This window comes from Mytilus trossulus, chromosome 4 (genome assembly GCF_036588685.1).
Source record: "Mytilus trossulus isolate FHL-02 chromosome 4, PNRI_Mtr1.1.1.hap1, whole genome shotgun sequence".
In the NCBI taxonomy this organism is placed as follows: domain Eukaryota; kingdom Metazoa; phylum Mollusca; class Bivalvia; order Mytilida; family Mytilidae; genus Mytilus; species Mytilus trossulus.
In genome coordinates, this window is record NC_086376.1 from 20957666 (window position 1) to 20977763 (window position 20098).

Below are 20098 nucleotides of genomic sequence, written 5' to 3' on the forward strand. Positions count from 1 at the left end.
CGGATTATGGGAGATAACTCTGTATAGAATTTTGTAAATAATCACATGTCTGTCTTTTACGGACATTTTATTAAATATATTCATGCTGTTTTGGATTAATTCAATCAAGATGGGAATAAAAAGTTTCAATGTTGAAGATTTTAATTCAGAAAACTATTCCACAGATATAATTAATATATTTTTATTTTCAAAGTGTCTTGAAAATTTATGTGAAGGGAGACAATTGCAACTGGCTTGATAATAGCAATTCTGAAATTTAAGTAGATGCTAACGTAAAGTTATGAGACAGCAACCCAACAAGCCCAAATTTAGCAAAACCATTAAAATATCTTTATCTGATCTTGAATTTTTCAATAAATAATGTTTATTTCTCAATTTGATTTTAGACAATATACGGCTCTCACTTAGAGGTTGTAGAAGATGCAGGACATATGGTTATGATGGAAGCTCCTGGCAAGTTTAACCAGCTTCTATATAACTTTATCACAGATCAGCCACTATCGACCTCAGTTATAGAACCTGATACACACAGACTAGATACAGATAATGATCGACACATAGCTAGAAGTCAAGTCTCACTACATTCTATACGATCATCTAAATCTATGCCTCATGGATTATTATCAAGTTCTCTTAATCTATAGTGATATTTTATTGTTTACACTTCTTACTTTTATACCAAGTTTTACAATGAGAGGGATATCATTGGGATGCCCATCCCCCACTTCCAGCTTTTTCTACAGATTCTACTTAATTTTTCACACCTTTATTTTTACCACATATATCCCAAATCCCCACTTATTTAATATCCAACATCCCTAATTATTTTTTACCTCCTGTATCCATCATTCCTTCTTATTATATCACCTGTATCCCATATCCAATTAGCATTTCTTGCATATCTACAAGTTATCAGTTGTATCATGAAATAATTGAAGAAGTTTGATTGAGTAAACCTGCTGTTCCAATTGTGTTTAAACGGTTGTAATTATATCACAATTTAATTTTTTCGGAAACAGTCTACTTTGCAAGATTTGGATAATGTGAGTCCTTTAATCATGTTAATGATACCACTTCAAAATCACTCCTATTTGATTAGTGCTAAAAGAGTTGTCTTTCTTGGAAGTAGGTACTCTACCTCAGTTAAATTTATGTATTAACTGGTTTCTTTTAGTTATGTGGTTCAGAAAAAAATTTATAAAATTTTTGCAAATTCATGGCTGAAATGATTTTAAAGGGGCACTAGCTACGAGATATATAAAAAATCTTAATTAAGATTTGTTTTGTTCAATCAATAACGAAAGTGAAATAGTGAAATAATAATTCGCTTTTAGCAGCCAAAATGGTTCAATTTTGTCAAATTAAGCGATGAAACATTGATAATTACTGATTCACTTGCAAGTGAATTAGCCAACCTCATTAAATCCGTATTCATGTGAACTTAAATGTAACCCCTAGCTAGAGATTGACAACGCATGCATTATACGTGTACAGGTTATTTAAAGAAAAAGAATGTCAACAATGAAAGTGAAACTACGGTAAATCATTTGATTACTGGTTTCGATCTAAATAAAATCATTCTTATACGGTTAAAAACAATGATAAACATAAATTTTTAATCTATAAGATAAAATCAAACAGACCTATAAAAATCCAATTGCATGTGTTAGTTTAATCTATTCATATTGTTATTTATGTTAACATTGCTTATATGGTCATCTGAGGTCAAATCAATAGTTAATTAGATGGCATCTGGACTAACATACACACGGAACGAACCTACATATTATCAATACCATGCTCTGTATACTGTTTATTTTAGACTTCTGGTAGTTTGGATAAATGATTTACATTGTTATAAATCAAATATGAGAATTTGAGTCAAATTGGTGACCATGAATTTGACAGCTAGTGCCCCTTTAATAAAAAAAAACCCGCAATATGTCACATGTTTTAAAAATTATGTTTCCTGTTCCAAAGGGAGATAATTCTTATTTTTTTAAATTTGGAATGAAACATTGAACTCACTTTATTATTGAGCCTAAATTTTTTTTATGAAGATTAATGATATGATCTGTATTCCTATCAGGGTTATTCATTCATTAGTTCACAGATAAATTGGCTTCCATTATACTTTCAAATGTTTTTGAACTAGAAATCAACATGAATAAAATATTAATTAAAATGTTATCTTCATTAACATGTAATCTTCATTTTACCATACAATGTGACATTTTAAACCAGGGTAGTTTATTTTATTCATTTAAAGTATCTTTCAAAAAGATATTCTGATACCTGTATACTAAACTTTGAAAATGTACCTTAATTTTCTTTTTTATTGATAATAAGAAATAAGGTTTTAAACATATATATATAAAGGGAGTGTATACCCAAATAAATGATGTAGAGTTAAATACTTTTTATCAGAGTCAAAACATGAAAGATCATGATATGTAATACTAATTTGTAACAAAGAAGGATTTTTTCTTGTTTTTATTAGCATATATCATTCTACAGGCTATGGGTCCACTAACAATAACAATGTACAAAATTTGATTGATGGTTTTCATTTACCTTTCATTTTACCTTATTAGTCAAAACTTGGTGATTTTTTATTATTGTATGTTATCAAGTGTCATATTAATGCAATGTTATGAAAGTTTCATTATATATTGAGGACATTTGTATTTATTAATCCTTGATGATCATTGTTATATTTACATTTAGTAGTTATGTACTCTACAAGTTCATATAGCTATTTGAATTCAATAGTTATATTTTTAGCTCACCTGGCCCAAAGGTATAAATATAACATAGGGGAAAATGCAGTTTTTGGCTTATATCTCAAAAACCAAAGCATTTAGAGCAAATCTGATGTTTGGTTGAATGTTTAACAAGTCAATATCTATCTGCATTGAAATTTTTAGATGAATAGATTCAATCGAACAACCCCTTGTTAGGTTGCTGCCCCTGAATTTGTAATTTTAAGGACATTTTGCCTTTTTTGTTATTAACGTGAATATTGTTATAGATAGAGATAAACTGTAACAGCAATAATGTACAGCAAAATAAGACCTAAAAATAAGTTAACAAGACCAAAATGGTCAATTGACCCCCTAAGGAGTTATTGCCCTTTATAGTCAATTTTTAACAATTTTTATTAAATTTGTAAATTTTTATTATTATTTTCCACTGTAACTACTGGGCAAAGTTCATTATAGACAGAGATAACTGTAAGCAGCAAGAATGTTTAGTAAAGTAAGATCTACAAACACATCATCATCACCAAAACACAATTTTGTCATGAATCCATCTGTGTCCTTTGTTTAATATTCATATACACCAAGGTGAGCGACACAGGCTCTTTAGAGCCTCTAGTTTGTTTCTATGTTTTCTATCTGTTTAATGATATATATGTAAGCTTTAAGGAAATTATCTCCCCTTTAAACTCAGGGATTATGAAACTCCTGTAGAAATTCCTTCTGTCCATTTGTCTTTCCATAAATGTGCATCCTACATTTTTCATTATTTTATTGAAGATTTTAATGGTAAAAGAATTATTGGTTTCTATTAACCAAAAAACAATTTCTTTGATGTAAAATAAAGGCTTATTGATACACAAATGAGTTATGAAATAATGTTTATGATTAGTGTTTTAAAACTTGTATTGCTTTTATTGCTTGTAGTTTAAAATGTTATTCATCTAGCATGCCTAGTGCCCTATATTGTTATTGTGAAGCTACCTTAATTACAACTTGAATACCAAATTGCAGCTGATTTTATAATTAAGGATATTTATTCTGTAATTTATAAAATGATCTTTAGATTGTATAATTGTATCATATCCATCTCTATGACAACACTTTTTATAGTCATGGTATTTTAAGTGATAGAAAATTGTTAAATGTAATTGTGTTTATAAGCTGAAGTCCAATATCTGCTGTAAAGGACAGGATTTAAAAAAATAATATGCTATTCTTGATTACTGACATGATAAATGTATAGTTTAATAGGCAGCAATTGTTAGTTCACATGGTAAATTTACTGAATATTCATTTAAGGATGTACTTAGGTGATCTAAGGTAAAATTTAATAAGTCAAGAAATAAAAATTGATACTTTGAACTGGAAGAGCATTAGTTAAGGATTAAAAGTACTAAAAATATTGATAGGTCATAGAGCTCCTTTTCGAGATATTTGATTTATAAAATATGGCGGGAACAGATTGACTCTGACTTTTATCTTATATTTGCATTGATATTATTTGGGTCTCAAATAAAAAAAAGAAAATCAAGAATCTGCTTAAACTGTGTCAAATTACCTTTTATGGGCTATTAAGTTTTATGTTAATAGATAAAAAGGTGTTATGGTGCAAAATATTTTACTTTGTGTTGTATGGAAAAACACTGAAGAGTCCGAACATTTGACACTCATTACCAAAACCTCACTTAAGTACATCCTGATAACCATCTTTTTTTTAATAATCATTCTAGACTCATTTTTATGAAATTTTCACTATTAAAAGCAATATGCCTGTTAACACTGATGTTGTGAGCTTAAATCCTGCACATGGCAGATATGTTGAACTACAATCCTAATTGCCAAGGATTGTCAGTTTTCATACTGATAGTAGATGGTTTTCTCCAGACACTCTGTTTTTCACCAATAAAAAGTGGCCGCTATGAAATATCCAATAGTGCTGAAAGTGGTGTTAAACACCAATCAATCAATCATAGATCATATCTTTATTCAACATTTCATGTATTCATCATCTATGAGGTATAACAAAGCACCCATCTAGAGTTTGTGATGTCCACCTAACCTCCATGTCATTATTCAACATTTCATGTATTCATCATCAATGAGGTAAAACAAAGCACCCACCTAGAGTTTGTGATGTCCACCTAATCCCCATGTCTTTCAAAACACCAAACATTCCTTCCATTGTTTAGATATGTTATGTTTATAAGGACATTTAAATTTGTACACCAAATTGTTTATTTTTTATAATGTCTTTGTACACCCTTTAGAGTTTGTTAATTGTTGAATATTAATAAATATTATCATAAAACAGCATTGGATTTCTTCTTGTTTATTGTGACAGCTAATTGTATTGAGATATGTTTAAGTTGAACACAGCCCATGTAAGAAAAATGCTTGTTTAAACCACTAGAATTCACAATTCACATACATTTTTACAGAAACCATTCTGAAAATTAGATTTTGAAGACTCATGCTTTATGGTCTGACATACATGTATTGTGAAGAATATTCTTTTATTGAAAAGAGAGACAACAGATATCAAAGGGAGGCAACAGATATCAAAGAGAGGCAACAGATATCAAAGGGAGGCAACAGATATCAAAGAGAGGCAACAGATATCAAAGAGAGGCAACAGATATCAAAGGGATAGTATTCAAACTCAAACTGACAATGCCATGGCTTAAAAAGAAAAAAAGACCAAATGACAAACAACAGTACATAAAACAACGTGGAAGATGTGGATGCTTCATGTATAAAGATGCATTATGTTACGAAATTCTTGTGTGTCATATGTCCATTGTCCTTGAACTCATTTTCATGGTTAAGTGACTATTTGAAAAAAAATTAAGATATTTTGTAATGTTAATTTCTTTCTTAATATGAGTAATAGGATAGCTATATTTTGTATGAGCGTACCTTGCAAGGTCCTCATGCAGTTAGTTTTCAGTCGACCTTGACCTCATTTTACGGATCAGTGAACAAGCAGGGGCGTAGCTACCCGGAGGCACGACAGCACGTGCATCCATGTCGTTTTCACAAAAAAAAAAAAAAAGACAGAAGAGAGAGGGATCAGTTGGTCAATCGGAATCGGAGAATGCTGGTGTCTTTTCTGTCTGTCCCGGATATAAGTTTGACAACCTAGTTACAACTGTTGATGAAGCTGTTCATGCAGAAAAAGATTGTAGCTCCGCAGTTGCGTTCACATTCATTCGGCATGCAAAACAGAAATGGCAAAATAAAAATTTATAAATTGTATGTTAAAGGAAGCACCTATGTTTTCACTTTTTTAATCGATGATAGATCATTAAATAAAGACATTTGGTTTCAAAATTATTTTTTTTTGGAGATTATGACAAAATTGGAAGGTTACTTGTATCTTTTACAAGATTTGAATTTGTAAATCTCAGTCTGAAATATGTAGTTTTAGAGAAATTATTACAGTGCACTGTTCATCAGTTTGGAATGAGATGCACCAATCGGCATTAGAATTATCACATCCCTTCGATATCGTTGAAAATATGCCGAAGCGATGTGGTTGACAGACTAGCGGAGCCAATCATCCTGCAACCACGCCAAAACAGTATTGGAAAGTCTCATTATTTTTTTGCGTTTATAGACCATATGATAAGGCAACTGGAGAGGGGAGTCGCGTCAAGTTATCAGAAAATCACTTCTTTGCGCTGTATCTGATTCATCGTGCTGTAGGAAATATCACCAACGAACAAATCTCAATATTGTCTGAGACAACCGAAACTGACCTGGCATTTAATTTGACGAATTCAATTGGGAGGTCGCTCGATGCCGAACACGTAAGCTGGTGTATAACATCTCACGAGTGCTACCATGCCATGATGGCCCTGAGATCTATCAGTCACGGTACTGCGTATGTAATTGAAAACAAATGTACGATCAACAATGAACAACGAAAGTTACATAGCATTACTGCATATTCATTGGGATTTCAGTGTGAATGTTGACAAAGTAAGTTTGTTTCTGCCCAGACCCGAAGAGCAGATTTTGAGTAAATTCTGTATCACAAATATGTGTTGTTTATGTATTACTATAGAAGGTTTATTAATAGTTTTAGATTCATATTTTTTTGATCTACATATAGCTCCTTTTTTAACCGTCCTATGACCAAAAACCGAAAAAAAACATTTTTCTGCGTAATAGGGTCCCACATCGTTTCTTTCTAGCTACGCCCCTGACAAGGTTTAGTTTTTGTGATGAAGTCCAAATATCATATACTATAAACAATAGGTCTACTATATTTGGTGTTTTAAATGATTGTATGGTGAACATGTCCAACTGGTAGGTGTCTTCTGACCTTGACCTCATATTCATAGTTCAGTGGTAAAAGTTAAGTTCATGATTTTTGGTATTTTTTTCTAATACTGTATGCAATAGTTTTTAGAACTATATTTGGTGTATGTAAAATATCTTGTTGATGTACATGTCAGTCTGGCATGTTTTATTTGATCTTGACCTCATTATAACAATTCAATGCTCAGTGTGAAGTTTTTGTGTTTTGGTTTGCTTTTCTTCAACCATAAGCAATAGGTCAACTACCCCGTATATTTGTTGTATGGAAGGAATGTAAGGTGTGTATGTCTGTCTGGTATCATCTGACCTTGACGTCAATTTTATGATTCGTTGGTCATTTTAAGTTTTTTCTAAGATACTACAATTATAGGTCAACTATAATTAATGCCTAGATTGATTGAAAGGTGTACTTGTCTGCTTGGCAAGGTTCATCGAACCTTTACCTCATTTATATGGTTCATTGGTAAATGTTTAGTTTTTGAGTTTAAGTCTGTTTCTTAGAATCTATAAGTAATCTGTCAACTATAGTTTGTGTATTAAATGCATTTAAGGTGTACAAGTAGTTCTTGATTGGTTTATCTGACTTTGACCTCATTAATTGGATCGTGTTAACTTGATGTAATACTTGTGGTGAAGCTTTAAATTTAGGACTTATAACATAAAATCAATGGTTAGTAAAGAAGGCAAGACATTTCAGCGTGTGCACTCTTGTTAATATATTTCTGATGTGACATTGAGGAATTATGGAACAATATTTGTTGAAAAAGCAACAAGCCTATCATGTGCTCATGGTGACACTTTTAATTACAATTTGTTCTCATGTTGTACTGTTACACCAGTGTCCACTATCCCACATAATCTGTGAATGTTGTTGGTTCATGCATGTCATATATGTTATTTCCTAAATGGTTCTTTTCACCAAGGATTTGTATAGTTCTATAAAAATCCTTGTTTTCACCAAAACTGAAGAAATTATTAGATTTCATTAACTATTTTTATTTGTAACTATTGTTTCCGAAACTGACAAAGATGGAAACTTTTGAAACATGAGCAAAACTATTAAAGTCAGTATAATAAATAATACAAAAATAAAGTTATATCCTAATATTTCTGTTATTGGTCCTAATATTACAGAAAATGTCAATTTTCCCATTACTTCTAAAGTTGCTAGCACTGTATAATGTGTGGACTGAACTGTAGGTGGTGCCCTCTGGGAACACTGCATCATCAACGTAAAGGTTGCTGTGGTAACAGTACCACTGATAAACAACATGGCTGACATAGAAAATACAGACAGCACTGCAATAAAAAGAAAATCATGACAAAAATTGCATTTTCAGCTTCAAATCATGTATATCCACAAGGGGTAAAACTGGCAACTTATGTGCATAGCCTTCATTGTCATTTTTGGTTTGTTTCATCAAGTTTGGAAAGTGTGTAAAGTGTGAAGAATATCAATGACCATGTGTGCCTCACTTCCTATGTAAGGGTTTAAATAGTTACTGAGAAACGGTAATAATAATCTAGTGCAGTGCATAATAACAACTGCCATATTCCTGACTTCACAAGATGAAGGCCAGTGGATGGACAAATGCTATACCATTATATTTGCAGTACATGTATGCTTCAAACTTTTCATTTGGTGACAACAATCTGGAGGGATTCCAAAAATACAGTTTATCTTCCAATGAAATTCAACAGTTATGACTGCACACGACTCTCATATGAAAACATAAGAAAAAAGTTGTTATCGATGTGTAAAAGTGATAATCTTGCTTATTTTTTAGTATGAAGTTAACCGCTTTTACATCTCAAAAGAAGCATTTAATACATCCACTATTGCCATTGTTAATAAAGATTTCTGAATTCTGTCCAACAAGTATTTTTACTTTTTCTTATTTTTTTCCAAATAATGTCTGAATGGCTTCATTTATGCAAGTGTCTACTGATGGACATAAAAAATAACTATCTTCTGTTTTAGGAAAGCTGAAAACTTACAAGAAGAGACTGAGCTCATTTCTTCTGACCATGTCCATACTACAAGTAACTGTAGAGAAAGTGGAATCACTCTCAGAATACAAGTTAACTTCAATGTCTTTGATGTTGTGTATCTAAAAATAGACAGAAAAAAAAAATGACTGTTATGTTTGTTTATTTGGTTTCACCTGTGTATACCATTACGATGAAATATTTTCATTATTCTTGATTTTAGAATGATTTTATCACCAATCATTATAATCATTTAAATCACCAATCTTTGCTGAGTAACTTGAAGACATCATTTTGTTTTTATAAATGATTTGAGTGACATAAAACAGAAGATTTTGATAAAAAAATATGTCCAATGATCACTCTGGTGTGGTAATGGCTTCATGTAGTTTTCAATATAATATGCATTCATCTTAAAAACACTACAAAGTACTAAAATAAGTTAATATTAGGCTACCTTGATTGAGGTAACTCTAGGTGAAAGGTTGTGTTAGTCCAAATTGTTTCATGGGAGTAAGAAGCATTTCTATGTTGTATTTTTTTTTTTATTTCTTACTCTTATGTCACTTGAGCAGCTTTTTCTATTTTTTGTAAATTTCTTATTTTTCTTTTATTTGAATTTAATAAAAAGAAATACTAAACAATCTACTGACATATATTTTATGTACTTGTAACAGATGTATAAATGATTTGAACTTTGTAACATTTAGTAATGTAAAATGCTTAAAAAATGTACATGTAGTTAAGGGTTATGGTAAATAATGTCTTATGGATGGAAAAGAAACATTTACTAATGATGCCTTTTTTTAAATAATGGGTAATTGTTCAACAGATTTTTGCAGAAATGACAGCAACAGTCACAGAAGCAATTTCAAGACTGCAGCCAGCTGGTAGACTCGAGATCAATGTAGGGTTTCAGGTTGTACCAATTTTATTTTTAACTTGTTGAACAAAATAGTATTGCAAAACAGTGTGCAAAACTAGTTACAAACTTACCCTAGATGTGAAATTGCCCAACCCCCTAATACAGATCCACATATTGACACACCTTGGCCCACCATTCCAGTCCAGAACCCTACCCAAGAGGCAGGAATCTTCTTGTCAATCAGAAACATTGGTACCATACTCAAAGCTCCTTGTTCTCCTAAAATAAAAAGTGATTACCAGTAGTTCTATAAATATCTTTTTAAATTATATACATGTACTCTATTTCATTCTCTTGTTACAAGCTTTAAGACAATTGACTTATTTGATATTTGTTTGCTTGATTCCTGTAAAGTGAGAAGTTCTACCTTCACTGTACAGGCTTAGGATCTTCATGAAATTAGAGAGAGAATTGAAACAAAAGAACCATATCTATAATCGGTTGGGACTTCAAAAGAGCCATGAAATAGAAGCATGTTAATTAGACTATTTACCGGATTTGTAATCACATAAAAAACAAGACGGGTGCCACATGTGGAGCAGGATCTGCTTACCCTTCCGGAGCACCTGAGATCACCCCTAGTTTTTTGGTGGGGTTCGTGTTGTTTATTCTTTAGTTTTCTATGTTGTGTCATGTGTGCTAATGTTTGTCTGTTTGTAATTTTTATTTTTAGCCATGGCGTTGTCAGTTTGTTTTAGATTTATGAGTTTGACTGTCCCTTTGGTATCTTTCGTCCCTCTTTTAAGAAAATCCCAAACTTCTCATTTTTGATTTTTATCTTCTGTGGATTCATTGCATAGTAAAATATGATACTTATTTTCATGCATTTTTTTGGATCATCAGAAAAAATAAATTTTACATAGAAAAACTAAAATGACACTAGACTTAGTATGAAAACCTACCAAGTTTATATACAATTACAAACATCATAATCCATAAAGTACCCGGAGTGTTATAAATTTGCTGGAATGTTGATTTCATACCAGGCAGTAATTTTCTTTCCGTGGGACCATTTTCTTTTTTCTGTTCATCCATTTCTGATTTTAATTGTTGTGGTGGATGAACAAAAATTTGAACAAATATTAAAGAAAATACATAAACTAATGCTAAACATATAAACAGTAGGGTCCATTCTACATAATCACTAAGCCATGATAACACTCCTCCCCCAAAAATAGCACCAAATTTATATCCTACAACCTGTGCTATGTTTCCATATGCTAATTCGGAGGAAGTTAAAACTTGAATGGCTATTCCATCAACTGCTATGTCCTGTGTAGATGTAATCAGATTGAATAAAAACATGACGACACCAAGTTCTGCTATATGATCTGGTGATGTGAATGAGCCTAGGAAACATGTAAAAATAAGGCCAACCATACTCCAAGTCAACCATAACTTCTTGGTACCATAGGTATCAACAAAAGGAGCCCACAAGGCTTTACACATCCATGGAATCAATAGAAGTTTAAACATACTAATATCAGTAAGTGACATGCCATGTGTTCTGAAGTAGATCGGTAAAAACCGTGACTGTAAGCCATACGGTAATCCTTGTATGAAATATAGGAAAGCAAGAAACAACAAACTCTTCATGTTGCCAAGATTTTTGTTTTGTCCATCGATCTAAAGCAATATATTATCTTTGAATAAGAAATCACAAATACTCTAACATTTTTTTTTTGGTCTTCTGTTCAGATCAATCCACCTAAAACAAAAAATACAGAAAACGTAAATATGTGTGATTCTTTTTAAAGTTTTACTCAGCTATCAGTAGGTAAGTTAAGGTTATTGTTTATGTACCAAAATGTACAATGTGTTTACTTTTACATTCTTGAATGATAATCACATCAGAAATGATACCCTCCATCTGTCCTGGCAGATATTTTTTTATTGATTATGATAATACCCTTTTTTCTATAAAATCTTTTCCAGTTAACTGTGTACCATGTGTACCACCCTAAACATTAAGCATGTCAAAGGCCTGAATCAGATAGTTCAGGGGAGATAACAAATAATACACTAATAATTCTTATATCATTTGCATATCTAAAAAATTCTTGACTTGGATTGGTCAATTCGAAATTTTCTCTTGGTTTACACTTCGTAAACCATTTTTCCGAAACTACTTTCTTAATCTATTCATGCGCGATACACATTCTTGCAGGGATCCTGGGATTTTCAGCAAATTGAGATTATACAACAGTTGCATAACAGTTGTTTCTATTCTAATGTATATATAACCAAAAAAAAAGAAATAAATTAAATGGACAAAAGCTTCGAAAATATATAAAAATAAAATTTAAATAAAATTCCTCAAAAATTCATGAAGGGTTTGGCGAATTTACGTCATGGTAAAACGCTACGTCATATGATTGAAAATGTTCAAGGGAAAGACTATTTCGTTACGTGTACGCTTCAAATTCCGATAATATTTAATTAAAATGAAGTTTCTTGAGGTAGGTGCTATTTCATTTTGGATTCTGTTGCATTTGTTGGACATTTATTGTTTTTAGAAAGACAAGATGGCTGTATACTCCTTAGTTACAACATGTCATTGTGCTTTTGATGGTAAATACAGCAGCCATCAAATAAATAATGAAAATTAATAATCGCATATCTTTGGCTGAAGAATTATAAGGATTAAACACATTTTTTCTAGAGGTTACTGATGTGTAAACCGGATCTCTATCTCACAAACTTGACATAAAAGTCCTTTGGACTTTTATTCAGTTTGTGAGTTAATTGCCCCGGTTTACACATCAATAACCTCTAGAAAAAATGTGTTTAATCCTATAATAAATGTTCATTTACCCAGTGCATGTATCATTGTTGCAAGTTTTTTTATAAGATGACTTCATTATACATGGTATTAAATCTAATCACTTGAATAAATTATTCTTTAAATGAAAGTTGTACAAAACGACTTATTGAATGAGTTGCTATAGAAATGTTTCTTTTGTTATCAAAAGAATCCTATGACATTTATTTGTATCCTGTTGTGCTATAATTGCTTATAGTTGCATTGCATTTGAAATTATATGTTGATCAACTTTTAAACTCTGTCATGTCTGTAGTAATTTCCAATATAATTTTGCAGTGACATAAAAAGGGCAATTAATATGCATCAAATTCTAAGCAAATCATGAAAAATAATAAGAGATGGGATATATTTTAGCATTTGTTTTTTGTTTATTTAATTTTTATCTACATCACATTCTTAAGGGGGCTCAAATTTTGATTTTAATATAGGATTTCGCTATATTTTTTTAATAACTTGAAATGAACCTTATCATATACTTAGTAATAAAAAATGAAATAAAAAATGGGGTCATTTTCCATTTAAGCTCACAATCTATCTCCAAAAGAAGCATACATTGTTAATGTCCTTTTTTTCTCTGTTGAATAGCTAGGAGAAAAATCGAAAAAAAAAAACCCAACTAAACTACAGAAATCGCTTTAATTTTACAATTGTTTAATTTGGGCAATTTATTTGAAGACAATAATAAAAAATAAATGTCACCAAAGATTTAAAAAAGATATTTTAATTTTAATGCCAGAAAAAGGCCTTTTTGCACCAAAGGCAGATAATTTGGAGCTTTTTCAATGATATAAACATTTTAATAGTCATCTGGGGCCAAATTGAGTCAATGTTTTGGATTGATTTTTGTACCGTATCATAAAGTAATAACTAATAGTGTAATAAATAAAATTTGAAATGAAAAATCAAATGTTCAATATTCCGCAGAAATGTTTATACCAGCAAGCCTCAAATTTCAAAGGTTTTGGTGTGTAAACATTAGAGTTTTAAACATTTTTATATCAATTATTATGAAACTCATGCTGTACAAGGGTTTATTTTTTCAAAACTTCACAACTTTAATACCAAACCTGTTTAAAGCAATGACATATTGAGTTAGTTTTTTTTCATTTTTGAATCTGATCTTCCCTATATAATAGCTCAAATTTTATTCATCAAATTAGCCAAAATAAACTTATGTTATGAATTTCTCACCCATATAAAACTTCAACTTGCCATTGAGTTTAGTCTTTAGAAAAAAACCACATTTAAGTGTTATGACACACAACCTTATATCCATATTCAATCTGAATGTGGCATTTTCATCTTAAATAAGATATAAGCTAACCCAACTTCAAATAGTTTGCCAAAAGACTATAAAATCATTACATTGACTTGAACAAGCACATTTAGCTTACTGACATAGGTTTGTTTACATTTAACAGGATACACATGTGTATGACCAGGGGAGATAACTCAAACTTTATTGAGTGGGAAATTTAAATGTTGGTATTCAGACAGGAGACCACATACCACAAATATGTTTTGATGCATAAATGCATAAATGCCTTTAAGTAAAATGCTCATGTCCATTTAATAAAAGTTGAAAGAAATGTAAAAAAATAACAAACAGTGTTTGAGGATTGACTACATCCTACAAAAAAATCACAGGCACTTGTTTCTGTCAATATGGGGTTTACTATCAATACCAGTATAAAAAAAACTGTTTTTTTTATACTGGTATTGATAGTAAACCCCATATTGACAGAAACAAGTGCCTGTGAAAAAAATGCAAGTTCTAAAAGCAAAAACAGAGTTGTATAAGAAATCTTTTATAAATATTCAGGATCATTTAATGAAATAACTTGCCAATTTCTCTGAAAAATCTACCTCAAGTTCAAATTTGTTAAATTATAAAAATTAAAAAAAATACAAGTTGGAACATTAAGAATGTGTTTAATATTATATGAATGTTTTTCACACACTAAACTTTGAATAATGTTGAGATTGTAATTTCCCATGATGCCAATGCTGTATGAATCCAACATTTTTACCTGTTTCAAAAAAGGTATATTCCTTTTACAATTCTCATTTGTCCATTTTCATGTTCAAAGTCTCTCATAACTCTTTCGAGAGTGGCTCTCAAATGCTTTTAAGATTGTTTTGTACTTTTGATTAAAACATGTTGTATATATTTTATTCATGTTTGTATTGTACATGTAGAAAGGTGAGACTATAATAAAATATTTGATTTGATTTGATTTTTGATAATTTTCTCTTGTCATGCTTGTCACATTAAGTGAGTGTTTGTTATATATTATCTTTTAATTGTTTGTTTGTTATTTTTCAATGTATATTTCATGTGGGCCTCGGGGACGATGAGTTTTATAGCTAACTGTTTACCCTTTAAATATAGAATATATAATCATAATCATTGTTATATAATGGAAATGTTTATGACTTACTACCTCTTTTTTACTTGTGAGATTGTTGAGAAAAATATGGCTGGTCTTTTTTCCTTGGACGTAGCTTCTATCACTCAAGTAAGGTATAGTATTTGTAGAAAAATCCTTTGAAGAATGTGAGGCATTGGTATAGACCTTCAGACTATCATTCATTTCATAAAAAGTCGGAAGTAGAAACCTCACAGCATGACCTTAGCCTGTGCTTATAAAAAATACTTATTTTCCAAAGATTAATGTCCTGAAACACTGAAACAAAATGATCTCATACCTACATATTGAATAATAACTTTGAAAGTTTATATTGGTGCCTTTCATAGCTAAAAATACGGTAAGAGTTTTGCTCATTGTTTAAAGTCTGTACACTGACCTATAATTGCTTACATCCATGTTATTTTGAGCTGTTTTGCATAGTTGTCTATATAGTAAGTTTTGCATAGTTGTCTATATAGTAATTAATACCACATCTCCTTATCTTATATTGAGTTATTGGGAGACATATTTATGCAGAATGGACAACAGAATAAAAATTTGTTGTTGCAAGCAAATAAACAACACAATCAATAGAATTTTCATCCAACTGTAATTTTATTTAATTCATCTTGAGCTCAATATAGTTCACATCAATTTTTGTACAACAAATAAAAAATAAAACAACAAAAAGATGATTCACAACAAAACAACAATATACCGGTAGTTAGCAGTAATAAAAACTAATTTCAACCTACATAACAATGCAACTTTTCTCATTGTCAGTTGTATTTCAAAAGCTGCCATTTAAACATTTGATATAAGATAAAGAACATTAAAACTACATTTGTAGAAACAAATAGCACTAGTGGTTATACATAGCTGATTGGTAATATTGAAAGATTTTTGTTAATAGGAATTTTGTAAAATGTTAGGACTTCTTATGTTTTTTCCCAAAAAAACCAGGGTAAAATATATGCCCCATAACATCCATTTTTATTCTCAAATAAGACTTCAGCAACTCATTAAATGTCATTTACCAAAATTTAGGGATAATCTAGATTTCTTTTCTTTCAATTTGAGACCCACACAATACCAATGCAAATATAAGGTAAAAGTTTTCCTTTTCCTGTCATTTAAAGATATCTGGAAAAAGGAGCTCTATAACAAATCAATATTTTAGGCTTCTATAGTTTGTTTTTCTGGCTTAAAGTATCAACTTTTAATTCTAGATTTTTTTTCAATTTCATCCTTATCACCTTACAAATCACAAACTGAAGGTGCCAGTTGAAATTCTTTCAATTCTTTTTAGAGCTATGTTGAAAGGACCTAAATACAAATAAAAATAAAAAGCATAAAACATGTGAATCTATAACTATTTATCTTATTTTTACAGATTTGTAAGAATTCATGGAACAGCTAGTTTTAATTAGAGATGTACCAACTCTGAAGTACTTTACTCATTTAAAAGTCATGAACAAATTTATCACAGAATATAAGACAACTTAACATAGAATTTGTTTCTCCTCCTTAGTACATGATAATATTAGTGCAATGTAAAACATCTCTGTATTATGATAATTATTACACAAAAACATAAATAGTACTTATGAACGTCAAATGAAAACTCACACATTTATTTTATAATCCTTCAATTCAGATATTTTATTTGGATTCATTTCAGAATTTAGCATATACATTCTGCCATTATGATATTGAAATTTGAAGATTAATGATTTGTCAGATTTAAAATATGTGAAAGTGAACATCTATAATAATCTTCAAATTTTCACATAAAAAAGGTAAAATAACACAATTATAGATTGGATTCCTGCTTTCATAATAGTTCACTTTATCAAACACTCCAAAGGTTGGACTTCACCACTGGAAAATGAAATTGTAATGAGAATAAAAGAACAAAGCTGCATTGTTCTCTGTGTTGTACATACAAATGTATATCATATGTTTGAATGCTTGAGAGTAAATGCAATGCAATTTCAAATTCATTCATACAAAAAAATTGTTCATACAATCATTATTTTCAAAGGACATAACTCTTTTGAAATATAATTAATTGACACAGATTTTCAAACTTGTTCAAGACGTTGCTGATATAAATCTAAGATCCGCTTCACAGGGGAGACAAAACATTGCAAGCAAAATTGAAGTCAAAATGAAAAAAAAATCATGCCACAAAGCAGTTAAATGTACATATTTCTTTGGTATCATATAACAACATTAAAGCAACAAAATTAACAAACTAAAAATAGAACTATGCAACTAATACAATTTGTAAGCATGCAGTATTAAATTTTTTTTTTTTTTTTATCATTATTCTACACATCATAGATAGCATACTGGAATGTGTGTAAGATTGATATGTACAAACCCATAGAAAACAATCCTTATAAAACATGGTGCTTGATTTAAAAACCATCAATCATCACCACTCCCTCTTTTAATTGAAAACTAATATACCTTTTCGATATGTCATCAGCTTATATCAAATTATTTTCACTTTATTAAAATGATATGCAAAAAATATGGAAAAATCTAATAAAATTCTTTATAGTGATAAACGTTACCCCATCCCCATCTCCAGAACTGACATTTTAACTCCAGTGTTTTTCCCAGAATTTTTTAAATAGCACCATCGAAATAAACATAGCACTGTTTTTCCAAAATTTTTAGCAACAAGGCCCCTTCCTATACATTGTAAAGTAAAGTCCTCCCAAGATAGTACCATGGTAGAAAATATAGCACCAGGTTACTCTGGAGAGGACACTGATTTACTCTCCCTTTTTTAAAGTAAAATGTAAATATTTTGTTGGATTTACAAAAGAACAATTACAGATTGAAATTCAAAATTTTCAAGATACTAAATGGAAAAGGGTTATCTTAATAAGTATTTACCATTGACATTACAATTTGGTGTGACAACAATTTTTTTTTTCTTCTCAACTATTTCAAAACACACTGCTTACTGTTATAAATGAACCTAATAATAAAGTATCCAATTAGACAAAATATACTATAGCCAAATCCATGATAGGGTCAATTTAATATTTTTAGTATGCATCTAAACTTTTTCACTGATTGAACTATTGTAGCAGTACAATAACAAATGTACATGTATTTACATATTCAAAACCCCATCCTTAACAACCTTTTGTTTGTAGTACAAGTTGACCTATAGCTGACATCTGTTACAAACTATAGAATACAATTACACTATTTACACCAAGGTTTCATTAAATGAGGGTATGAATGCCCTCCACCATCAGGCCTCAAATGGTCATTTTTGTAGCTACAGTTAGCATCAAATTGTTTAAAATTTTATGGTGATTCGTCAAAAATATTTGTAGTCAAGGGTTTCAAATAATATCTTTATTTTTGGAAAGATGTAACATGATTTTTCAAAATCAGTTGATTGTTTTATCATCTAAAGGGTCATGTACCAAAAAACATTGTTAAAGTCATCTGGCAAGAATTTTTATTGTTATTTGTCATGAAGGAACCCCCATTACAACCCTCTTATAAGTAATTGGATATTCTGCATTTATCATGTTAGTCCATAAAATAAGATAGAATTTTTGAAAGATGTAAATGACATCAAAACAGAAGCTCCCCTTAGTATGGTTTTGATTAACAGATCAAAGAAACATGAGGGTGACCATAGACATTTGACCATTCCCATTCAATCATTAGGCCAATTATCAATTGTTTCAATATTTGTGATGTTCTTTATAATTGTACACATTATGAGAACGATGACAGTGTGTATTAAATAGGAAATGTCAATCATAGTCTAAATTCAATAGAAGCTCTTTCCACATGTAAGTGGTAGTACCATATACATTGTAAGGTACAGAACACACTACATATTTAAGGTTCAATAAGTTATAATTTTTTTTTATGTATCTTGTTTTTTTTAACGTCATACTTGTAGATTTTGTACCTGAGTGACTTCATATGAAATAAAATTCTTTATAAAATATTGAAATTACATATTTGAAATATCAATAGTTTCATAATATAAATATTGTACTGATTGACTATTGAATTGTTTTAAATCTAACATGATATATTGTATATAAGTTCATTTATTTGTTACAGCCATATGTTTCAAATATCTATAAAATAGCAAACCTTCTTTACTTTTACACAAATTTGGGAAATTCTTAGTTGTGATCAGAAAATGAAGTCATTACTAATCTGTATTATCTTATGTGTGTGTCTCGTTAATGAAGTTGATGGAAAAAGAAGTAAGTATATTACCATTTCTTTAAGATCTAAAAAAATAAAATCTCTTTTATACTTTTGTAAATTAATATTTTTAATTTAAATTTACAATTCAAAACAAGTACCAGTATTTCACAACTATTGTTCAGTATGTTTTGTTGCTTTATCTAATTGGTTTGGTGTAAAATAAAATTTGTGAATTCTAATCTCAACATAATAAAATTGAGAATGGAAATATATCTATTTCATTTTTACTATAAAAAATTCTATGACCTAAATATGAGATATAACTCAATGGCAATATACTGTTAGGGACCAGATACTATCACTATTTAATATAAGAGGGTCTAAAGAGACTGTGTTACCCACATACATCTTCAACATTGGCCACTGAATCATATTTAAATCATCATTAAAGGGGAATAACTCTATTAAGAATAATCTGACAATTTTAATGATGTTGGTCTTTTTGTAGATCAAACTGGTATGGACATGATATCAGAAAAAGCTTATAATAAATAACTTTATCGCTATTATCTGTATTTTTCCTTTGATGTTTTTTTGTGATAATTTTCATATCACTCGTGTAGAGTGAGAATGAAAATTATCGCTAGTTTCTAAGGTC

The 20098-nt window shown here is 30.1% G+C and overlaps 2 protein-coding genes across 2 annotated transcripts in view; one reads left to right on the forward strand and one right to left on the reverse strand.

Moving 5' to 3' along the window:
- The window catches only part of LOC134716486 (uncharacterized), a 36999-nt gene extending 31926 nt beyond the window's left edge, over positions 1-5073 (forward strand). Inside the window, exon 14 of the mRNA XM_063579490.1 lies at positions 387-5073. Coding sequence (XP_063435560.1) covers positions 387-644 — 258 coding nt within the window. The 3' untranslated portion in view covers positions 645-5073. The remainder of the gene's footprint in view (positions 1-386) is intronic.
- Positions 5074-8070: 2997 nt separating this feature from the next.
- Positions 8071-14242, reverse strand: LOC134716487 (major facilitator superfamily domain-containing protein 3-like). Its single transcript, XM_063579491.1, has 5 exons — positions 14189-14242; positions 10902-11707; positions 10071-10218; positions 9084-9196; positions 8071-8384 (listed from the first exon to the last, which is right to left on the reverse strand). Exons 2-5 carry the CDS (start codon positions 11593-11595, stop codon positions 8071-8073), a joined length of 1269 nt encoding a protein of 422 aa, XP_063435561.1. The 5' UTR covers positions 11596-11707; positions 14189-14242.
- Between the last annotated feature and the right edge of the window lie 5856 nt (positions 14243-20098).